The following is an 11,283-nucleotide window of genomic DNA, read 5'->3' on the forward strand; positions in this document are numbered from 1 at the left end:
TTCTTTATAGCTTCACTAGGGGGATAGAATTTCTCCAAGAATTTTTCCACCATAGCATCCCATGTTCTAATTGATCCTGGCTCCAAACTCTCCAACCAATCCTTTGCTGAATCCTCTAAAGAGAAAGGAAACAGCCTTAGTCGAACCTGCTCATCTGTCACTCCATTCATCTTTGTTGTGTTGCAAATCTGAATGAACTTGGTGATATGCTTGTTAGGGTCATCTGTGGATTTGCCCCTAAAAGCAATGTTCTCCGCCATCTGAATCAGTCCTCTTTTTAGCTCAAAAGTATTGGCCGCGATGTTGCTATGGACGGTTGGATTTGCCTGGCCTTGGTATACATATTGATTCTGTACAGGCACAGGTGGTCCACGATTGACCTGTTGACGCAACTCCTCTAGTTGTCGTAGAAGCTCATCATAATTGGGAGGAGGAGGTGGTGGACCGTTGTTACCCCCTTCGTACTCCATCAGACTAGGAGAGACGGGGGCAAACAGAATATGGCCCTGAACTGGTGATCGGATGGGTGAAAGGTCCCTTTGAACTGAAGATGCTCCTATGCGGTTAGGCGAAGAAGCTTGAATTTTCTGTGTGAGTCTCCTATAGGCGTTCCTCTTCCGGTTTGTTGCTTCGATCTCCGGATCGAAAGGTTCTAGAGGCAAGCCTTTAGAACGTGTGTGCATACACCTGAACAAGAAACACAAATGTGAGAACTCAACAAAAAAATAAAATTAAAAATAAAGCAGTAAAGTCTGAAGTAGTAATCTTGATTATTATCACGATATCAAGCTATATAACACAAAATTGTCCCCGGCAACGGCGCCAAAAACTTGACTCAACTTTATTTTACCCAATTAATACCCGCAAGTGTACGGGGTTATTGTAGCATTTAGCAAGCAAGAGTATATCGTATCCCACAGAGACAAATAAGTGTCAACTTGAGTACCACGAACCAATTTCAACTACTATCCAGACAATCAGAAATTTTTTTGGTTTGAAAACTAACAACTACTAAAAGCATGTAAAGTCAGAGAATAAAATAGAACACTTAAACACGAAAGCAATTAAGAAAGCTGTGTAAGATGGTGGAGAAATATGCAGAATTCAAGGATCCGATGCACAACTCATAGCCTAACCCAATTGAAATCGATTTACCATTTAAAGTCTCTAGAATTATTGAATCAATCACACATGTAGATTAAACCCCCTCCCGAGGTGAGAAACCTGTAGATTAAGTGTAACAATTGAAGTCCCCTTCTAATTCTTAGACCTAACTCCCAATAGATCGATTAGATAACAGATTCCACTCAAAACCTCAACTCTCCCGAGTTCTATTGAATTAAGGTGTGAATTATTCTTCTTTCAAGATTAATTATTTCATCTCCCGATTACTCTAAGAAATCCTAACACTCCCAATTGGTGATCAAGCAATTGTTAGGGAAAAGCACAAGAATAATTCAAATAATTACAAGAGCAAGATAAAAACGAAGTCAATTGGATTAATAATTATGAATCAATGCATCTTCACCAAGAATTCTACACAAAGTGTTTAGCTACTCATGTTCAAGGTAGACAACAAAAAGAATCTAAGAAAAACAAGGAAAACCATGATACGAATTACAATTGGCGGAGGAATCGAAGCTTCAATCTCCAATCTTCTTCCAAGAGTGCTTCCTAGAGAGAGAGTGTGTGTTTTTGCGGCTTGGAGAGAATGAATTTTCGTTGCCCTAGCCTTTCTCTTTTTTATTTTCCTCAGAAAAATCGATTCTGGGCTAAAAATCGTCAGTCAGACGGACCCGGCCGGGTGGAATTATTGCACATAAAATCCACCCGGTCGGGTAGAAGTCTCTGGACTCTTTATGAACAAAATTGGCCACCCGGCCGGGTGGAATTATTGCACATAAAATCCACCCGGCCGGGTAGCTCCCGGCAGTCCGCGCGGCTTTCGTAGATCGGTCATATCTCTCTCATCCGAACTCCGATTGGGGCGTGTAAGGTACCCACGCGAAGCTCTTTCGATGATGAAGACAATGGTAGTCTCAAAATAGGATTTGGACCCCATATTGATAGGCAGATTAACGTTTGAAGCAGACCCCAGTCACGGCTTGGCTCATTTTGACTCATTTTTACCTATTTTAACTTCAAACACTGGATAAACTCATCAAAGCACCTTTATAGTGAAATATGGACGTAAACTCAAGTAATATACATTTAAACACCAATTATCATCACGTTTAATGCCCAATAAAACAGTTAAAATACGAGTTTATCACCCACCCCACCCCACCCCACCCCACCCCAAGAATGGCAATAAGCCAATAACCCATAATTATTTCTAGTCCCCTTAAACCATGAAATAAAATGTTACTATATTTTATTTTATAGTATCAATTTATCTTAATCAAAACTAAAACTAAGATTAGAGATAATTGATTAAACAATGTCTTATACTATTAGTGGCAAGTAAAGAGGGGTTTGTTCCTAATAAAAAATCTTAATGACGTTAGTGTTTGTTTATATAAATTTTTATTATCTTAAGTCTAATATCATAAAAATATATAGATCAATTAGTGAATTGTCTTTATCCAACAATTTTATTTGTAAAAGTAATCTTAAATATATATAATTACTTATTGATCAAAGAATTTTTTTAATATGCTTAAGATCTAATATCATAAACTATTTTAATGCAACTATTTCGTTTATATAAAATTCTAATAAAATCAATGTTTGATTAAAATACAATTTTTCATTAGTAGTAAAAATTATAATGCAATTAATGTTTGATTAAAATACAATATAAAGATGGTTAATTTCTAATATCACAAAATACACAGACCAATCCTTATATTATTCTCATCCAACAAAAGAATAGATAGAATTATTTTTTAATTTACTTGAATTCAAATATCATAACAAATATATGAATCGAATATTGAATTTTTAACGTGCTTGAGATCTACATTGCAAAATTCAACTAGTGATTTATTCTCATCTAACCTTTTTTACTTATTAGAGAAATTCAATTTGACATTATTATTTGATTAAATAAAGATTGCTAATTTACTTTATTTCTAGTATCACAATAAATAAATAGATCAAATTATTTATTATTCTCATCAAACTATTTAATCTGTAAAAGAAATTTTATTACATTAGTATTTTAGATTTAATGTTGAAAAGTAAATAGATCAATATTGGTTTGTAAGAGAAATACTAGTGACATTAGTCTTGATTAAGATCTAATGTCGCAAAACAAATAAATCAATTAATGATTTGATCATGTTATTTTTAATATGCTTTAATATTGCAAAATTCAATTAGTGATTTAATATCATTCATTGTCTGATGATTAAAAAAAAACCTTTCATATATTGTAGTATTAGAGATCCTGATCACAAGAAATTAATAGATCAAACAGTAAATTATTCTCATCGAACCATTTTGTCAATAAAAGAAATCATATGACATTAGTGTTTGATTAAATAAATTTTAATGTACTTGAGATTTAATGTTAAGATTTAACGTTACAAAGTAAATAGATCAATTAATGAATTATTCTCATTCAACTCATTGGTTTTTAAGATAAATACTAATGACATTAATCTTCATTGAGATCTAATATTGCCGAAAACAGATAGATCAATTAGTGATTTGATTAAATGATTTTTTAAAGTGCTTGGGACCTAATATTACAAAATTCGACTAGTGATTTATTTTCATCCAGCCTTTTGATTATTAGAGACATTGATCCTAAATTTGATTAAATAAATTTTTTTAATATACTTGAGATCTAATATCACAAAAAATAGTTAAATCAAAGTGAATTGTTTGCATTGAACTATTTGGTTTGTAAGAGAAATAATAATGTCATTGATCTTGATTGAGTTCTAATGTTACAAAATAGATAAATGAATGGAAACACATCTTAAGTCCTTGTACTTTGATAGTTTATTTCACTAGGTCCTTATACATAGTTTTCGTTTTAGTAAGTCCTTGTACTTTTATATTCGATATATTACAATCCTTATTTGACGGAACCGTTAACTTTTCCGTTATAAAATAACACATTATATATTAATTATTTGAATATATTCCACCTAATATTCTAGTTTGAAAATATGAACATGACATAAAAAAAATCTGTTTTGCCATTTTACCTAAATGAATTAGTGGTTTATTTTCATCTAATCTTTCATTTAATAGAGAAATCTGAAAGATATTTCATTTTTTTTATGTGCTTGATAACTAATATTGCAAAATTTTAATTTGTGATTTATTCTCATTCAACGTTTTAATTTTTATTAGAAAAATCTTAGTGACATTAGTGTTTGATTAAATGATATGAGTGTTTGAATGTGCTTAAGATATAATATTATAAACTAGTAATTTTTTATCATCTAACTTTTTATTAATTCTCATCCAAAATTCCTAACTTATTTATTTATTTATTTATTTATTAATATATGAATATTTTCTATAAAAAAAATTAACAACGGTTGTTTCACATTTTTGTGGGTTGGTAGAAGAGTCGGAAATTCTCATTTTTTAACTTGTATTAGAGTATTAGAATACGAAGATGAATATTTCCTCCCATTGCTAATATGAGCAAATTTTCTCCACATTGCCATACGGTGGTAAATTGACAAAGGTATGTTATGGAATAACACTAATATTATTTAAAAATATTATAGTCATACTAAAATTTGTGTAATAGTTTTTGCTTTTGTTGGAACTATAAAACTTAATTAATGTACTGATTTTAATTCAAATTTGAAAAAGTAAGAATAGAGGGAATTGTGAGTCAAAAATATAAAATATAGATTGAGGGTTAATAAAGACTTTTAATTTATCCACTAACTATAACTAATATTTTAATATATAATTAATATATAAATTTACTAATATTTCCTTGTGTGGTTGACCATAAGTGGTTGTTTAGCATCACTCAGGAGGGAAATGACTCCACTAATATGAATCGTACTAAAATGACAAAATGACTTCATTACTATTGAACGAATGGAGTAATTAAATTCTAAAAAATATGTTATTTATTGGTTTATTACTCCCTCCTTCCGACATAAATAGGTTGAATTTCATTTCTCGTGCGTTCCATAGAAATAGTTTATATCTATTTATGGAAACCTTTTCTTCCTTTTTATTTGATCATTTATAGACCTCATCATCCACTATAATATTTCAATTAGTATTTTTTTTCATTTTCTACTTTACCAATAACGCATTAAAACATGGAGCGTATTATAGCATCCACTACACAAAAGTAATTCAACGCAATATAAGAGTACTTCATAAACAAGTTTCTTCATTTCAAACTACGTTTGATGAACACCAATATTCATTATGAGGTTAATTATGTGTAAAGTAGATAGAATTGAAATGAGTGAAATAATAGCACATATTCAGTACAAACAGCATGCATAATAGTGTATTATTATGAAACTATAATCTATAGAACAAAATAAATGAAGCAAAGTTCAAACATGAAGAATGAAATTGTTCAGAACAGGATACAAGGCACGAGCAAAGGATTGATCAGAGAACTCAATCCCATGAAACCCTCCCTCTCTAAAATCTTCCACAACCATCACACCTTTCTCTTTCAACAATTTGGCCAACTCCATTTGACGATCAATCAAGAGATCACCTTCATAGCCAGTCACCAAAATCCTCCACCCCTCACTCACAATCTTATCCACCTCCATCAATCCCTTACAAGGATTCGAGAATTCGTGGTCACGATTAGCCCCAATCGGCAGCGCCAGATCCCACAGTGTATCAGTCAAATATAACGGGATAATCTCATTCTCCGCCAGCCGAATCTCCGACGCCGTCCGCTCCACCCCGCCAAAGAAGGGCTGGTGCAGGATCAGCCCTCGGATCCTCACCGGCGCCACCTCCTCCACGCGCTGCGACACCTGCAGTCCCACGTGCAGCGCTATGTTACCGCCTGCGCTGCTGCCCATGATGTAGCAGTTGGAGAAGTCGGCATGGTCGGTGAGCCACTCGTCGCCGGATTCGACCCACCGCAGCGCCTCCATGCAGTCGTCGTAGGCGGCAGGGAGGCGGTGCTCCGGCGCGTTGCGGTAGTCGACCGACACCATCAGCGCGTGGAGGTGGAGGGCGATCTCGGAGCAGAAGCTGTGGAAGAAGGATGAGGCTGCGCTGGCCACGGTGAAGCCTCCGCCGTGGAAGAAGACTATGAGGGGAAGCTTGGCGGAGGATTGAATTTGGGATCGGGGGAGATAGAGGCGGGCCCAAGTGTTGTTTGGTGGATTGATAGGGACGTCCTTGGTGAGGATGGGAACTGAGATAGGTGGATCGGGGCAGGCCGGCGTCTCATCAACTATTGGGCGGATGCGTGTGAAGGAACCGTCGGAGTTTTTCCTGATGCCCAGACCGGCGTAGGGATCGGAAATGGCTTGCGTTTCTGACATTGTTACTTTGTTGGAGCTCTCAGATGAAATATATAAAGTACATGTGAATCATCCTGCACTGCACAGCCGTTTGTGCAATTAATTGGTTTTATATAATAATCTTATAATTTCGCTTAGCATTCTAATGCTGAAGTTTTACCCCACCGGTCATAACTCATAACCAAACAATTTTGAAATTTCTAAATACTTAATAAACGGTTGAAGTCAGAAATTCTAAAGGCATTGAAGTTCAATCAGATAATTAGTCCAACATCAGAAGGTAGCTAACAGCCTAACGCGATGCTTAGATGTTAAAAAGTCAATAAATTAGGTACCCAAGTCAATAAATTACCCAACATTTTTTTTTAATTTTTGCTTTGTAATTTTGGAATGATCTTCTTTAGCCCTTACAAGACTAATGCATTTGAAGACCAAATCATTGGAAATTCAGGATGAGAAGGGGCTGAATTTTAAATCTGAAACTGCACAATAAAGCAACAATGGCTGCCAACTAGTTTGTGGAAGAAGAAATTAAAGTCAGTCAAAATGTAAATAACTAGAGTATATTATTATTATAAGAGATAAACATATATATTGGGTGTTGGTATTGGGCTTTTAAAGTGAGAGTATTACTGTGTTGATACTGTTAGGCCGCTAATGTGTAACTGTATAAGTACGAGTGGAGTAACTTTTAACACAGATCTTGAATAAATAGAAGTGTATATTGGGGGCTTTTTTAAATCCTTTAAACATGAGTAGTATCTGTTTTAAAAGAGAACTATAGCTCTAATAGAAGTTACTAATAATTATATTTAAGTGACTTCTACTTCCATTTTTAAAAAATCCTATTTATTTGGTAATTTTCAATTGAGAAAGTTTGTTGGTAATTTTTAGTTTTTATATTTAGTCTTTCTTTTTAATATAGACAATTGTTCATATATACTTGATAAAATTGAAGTATTGTTAGTGGATAATAAGTCTTCTCATATAAAATATTTCCTAAAATAGAAACTTTCTATTTTTAAAGAATTGATCAAAATGAAAATATTTTTTTATTTTCAAAGACGAATGGTGCACGCAATATATATATACAGCCCCTACCAAAAATATTTTCTGCGTCCGCCCCTGCATGAGAGCACAAAAATATAGAATGCAACAACAGTTTAATAGTTCGTACTGTTGGAAGAGTTAAGCTTCAAGACTTGCATGAGGGCAATGCTCACGTGGACTATGCTCATGTTGAATCATGCATGACTAGGAATGAGAGTGCACGAGAAAAGAATCAGCATAAGAACACCAGATCCTCACCACTGCCAGCTACAGCCAACAAGGCATTGAGGGACCACTCTTGTACATTCAAAGACGTGTTGCTTAAAGGATTAAAGCCTGCAGTTTGTTAGGATCAGCCTTGTTGTTTAGTGTGTTAGTCATAACTGAATGTTGAGTCTAGATGGTTCCACAGCTTGTATATATACTGCCTTTGTAAGCTTGAAGATACATCAATGAAAACTTAGCCGTTGTCTTCCCTCATTCTATTTGCAGTAATATTCAAGTTCACTTTCTTCAATATGCTTTCGTGTGTTTTCTTTCACGTACAAGAAAAAAGTGACTAGCATGAAAAAGTTATACGCACGGACACAGAAACAAGATGATAGAATGATTGGATCTGCAAATCATTATTTGAAGATTAAGGTACAGATCATACTTTTGGGTGTTGATTCTGGTCTGTATGTTAAGAAGAGAACCCACTAAAGCTAATCTCCATGCCTCTTCCACCAATCCCTGCGATCAGACATTTGAACCCACAATCTTCTAGCTCTCTAATTACTTTGTCAACCACCGTTGCTGCTAATACTAGGTCATCTAGTCATGGAATTCACTTTTTCACATCGAACACATGTCAAACAAAAATAGGAAAAAACTCTGGATGGTATAGCACATAAAGATGGTGAACAATATAGCTGATCAAACAATGAAAAAGAATAGCACAAGCAAAAAGGATACGGGTAGGTAGTAGTGTGAGAACACAGCCTCCTCCACCAGCTCCAGTTAGTTTAGTGGCTAGCTTGTATTTTAAAGTAGTTTTGATCACAGTCTCAATGCTGCTATGGCTGACCCCCATGCACTGGAGTAATCCCTGATTCATCTCCATCAGTTCTCCTAGTTTTTCCTCTTTCTCAGTTATAGCAAGATCATCAGACACTGGTGACTGGATGATGCCAACCACCTCATTGCTGATCGAATCAACAGCTTTAAAAACAGAGGTCATGGCACTTCCATGCCTCGCTGTCCTTTCTGACACACCAGCCACCAATGCTCTTGTATTTCTTCCAACTTTCGTGTTAGTAACGAGCATCTTCAAAGGCATATTCGTTTTGATATGTGTGAGTTCGCCAGACCTAAATGTTACTATGTTCCCTGTAATAGATTTTGTCAGCTGAAATAGTCCAAGAAAAATTTCCCAATGTAGCAAGTATTTCCCGTACTTCAAAACCACTATGAGGTTCTTAAGTTCCTTGCAATATGTAGTCGTAAACTTCACATTGTTTGGATGTTTACCTAATAAGGAAGCATATCTCATATACAATCAGATGCTACAAGTCTTTTTTTTAGCCATGAAAACATGTGTAACAAATAAATCATCCATTCATTTGACTTCTATGCATGCCAGTTTCAATCCTTTTGAAGTTCAAATATTAAAAAACTACTCCCTCGTCCCAAGTAGTTGAGTCATATTCCTTTTTAGGTTGTCCCTAGGAAGTTGAATCATTTCCTTTTTTGGCAAAAACTTTATCCTCTCTCATACTTTCCTCTCTCTTCATCTCTCTTACTTGTTTTCCTCTCTTACTTTACTCTTTCCACTTTAACCTTTAACACATCAATTTCTTAAATCTTGTGCCAAAAAGAAATGCTCCAACTACCTTGGGATGGAGGGAGTATCACATATCCCATACTTAATACTTCAGATAGTGGTTTCGCCATTTATTATACTCCCTCCGTGCCACCATAAGCGATTTGCATTCCGTTTTGGGATGTCTCACTTAAAATGAGTCATTTCCCCTTTTAGAAAAAAATACTAACACATTTCTTCTTTCTTACTTTATTCTATCTTCACTTTTCTACTTTATATTCTGTCATACTTACTCTCTCTCCACTTAACTCTTTAAATATCATTCTCTTAAATCTCATGCCCAAAAGAAAAGTCTTGCTTGTGGCGGGACTGAGGGAGTATACATATATCACAATAAACATTTCAAGCAGTTTGATTGAATACATAAGACACTCATCATATTCTGTACCTAAGACAACAGTCAATCAATTGCTTCATCAATACCAAGTTCTTTACCATCTTAGTGCTTAAGGGGTTACAAAGATTGAGGATATCAAAGGAGAATGTTTACATACCAAAGGTGCTTACTGTATTGTCTATACCAGATGGCCTCCCATGGATCATCTTTTCACCTTCAAATGCCCATTTGTTTACCAGAACTAGTTCACTCTCCCCAAATGTTTGCCAACCTTGATGGCTAAAATCAAGTTTTGAAGAATCAGATAGTGAAAGAAGGGCAGCAGACAGTGCAACACAAAGGGCAGCAGATGAACCCATGCCAGAACCTAATGGTAGCTCAGAAGTCACAGCAACTTTAGCTGGCTTATCACTGATAACGAAAAAAAAATGCAAGAAAATTAGATGCAGCAAATTCATGCTTAGAATAAGTATTAGAAACATTATAGAGCGCATTTGCACACCCATGAATTGATGTATATAGCCAAAGGAAAGCTGAAATTCCTGAAGCAAGTCCAAGCTTAGCATCTGCTAAATTTAGTTCTTCAACTAATGAAGCAATTGCTTTTGAGGTCTCTAATGAACACGATGAAGGCGAGGAAGCAGACTTGATGCCCAGTTCAGGCAGAACTTCCTTAAGCTTTCGAACTGGCCAAGAAAATTCCATGTCCACATCCTTGAGCTGGAGTTTTAGTGCATCGTCATTATCTACAATAAGTATTTAAAAAGTGAGAGAGGGAAAACATAAAAACTACTAGCATATAGTTATATCATCAAAATAGAACAACAGGTAAGCTGTTTATGGTACTATATCAAGATCCTGGATTCCATAATGGTGATAGATATCTTTCAGCTATATCGATCGTGTACTTCCTCCGTGAATCAATATATTCATAAGGAACAGACCGAACTTCAGATATACAGTTCATCAACTGATTGATTAGGAATTAGAACTTTAATCATAAATAAACGAGGAAGCTCCAAACGAAGCTTAATGTAGATTGTAAAATTGATCATGTATAGCAACTAAGCACTGAGCTAATTTCCCCCAGTTACGGCACACAGCGCATGAGTTTAACGAAATAATTAAATTAAAAACGAAGGAAAATCAATCCGAAACGAACAATTAATAAACATTGGAAGAAGTAAATTAAAGTACCGTGTGGAGTGGGGAAGCGAAGGGAGACATAAGTGTAGAGATCGATGGCGGCGGCGACGGCGGTGGATCCGTGAACAACGGCGTGCTCGCCGGCGAGAATGATTTTCCCAGGCGCTCTGGCTCTGACCTCCATGGTCATGTGGCTCTTTTAGGATGAATCACCTCACCTCACCTAGGGATTTACAGTATTTAGCAGCAATGTGTGTGTGAATCAGTGAATGGCGGAGAATTCCAAAAGCGTAGGGTGTCTGTCAACTTTGAATGAGACCCCTTTTAGGGTAGGTGGGGTTTGCTCTCACTTTATCAGGCGATCAATACCTTAATCTCATTTCCACAAATCTTGAATCACATTTTTCGCATGAATCACACCCATACCATAACAGGAGGATCTCCCACTCATAACT

General features: G+C 35.5%; 2 protein-coding genes across 2 annotated transcripts; both read right to left on the reverse strand.

Moving 5' to 3' along the window:
• Positions 1-5,358: 5,358 nt before the first annotated feature.
• On the reverse strand, positions 5,359-6,588 carry LOC121794028 (carboxylesterase 1-like). Its single transcript, XM_042192038.1, has one exon. The coding sequence runs from the start codon at positions 6,453-6,455 to the stop codon at positions 5,496-5,498; it is 960 nt and encodes a 319-aa protein (XP_042047972.1). The 5' UTR covers positions 6,456-6,588; the 3' UTR covers positions 5,359-5,495.
• Positions 6,589-7,937: 1,349 nt separating this feature from the next.
• LOC121793434 (mevalonate kinase-like) lies at positions 7,938-11,283 on the reverse strand. The gene is made up of 5 exons (XM_042191438.1): positions 10,880-11,283; positions 10,185-10,428; positions 9,840-10,093; positions 8,439-8,852; positions 7,938-8,288 (listed from the first exon to the last, which is right to left on the reverse strand). Exons 1-5 carry the CDS (start codon positions 11,016-11,018, stop codon positions 8,167-8,169), a joined length of 1,173 nt encoding a protein of 390 aa, XP_042047372.1. The 5' UTR covers positions 11,019-11,283; the 3' UTR covers positions 7,938-8,166.

This window comes from Salvia splendens, chromosome 3, assembly GCF_004379255.2.
Source record: "Salvia splendens isolate huo1 chromosome 3, SspV2, whole genome shotgun sequence".
NCBI lineage: Eukaryota > Viridiplantae > Streptophyta > Magnoliopsida > Lamiales > Lamiaceae > Salvia > Salvia splendens.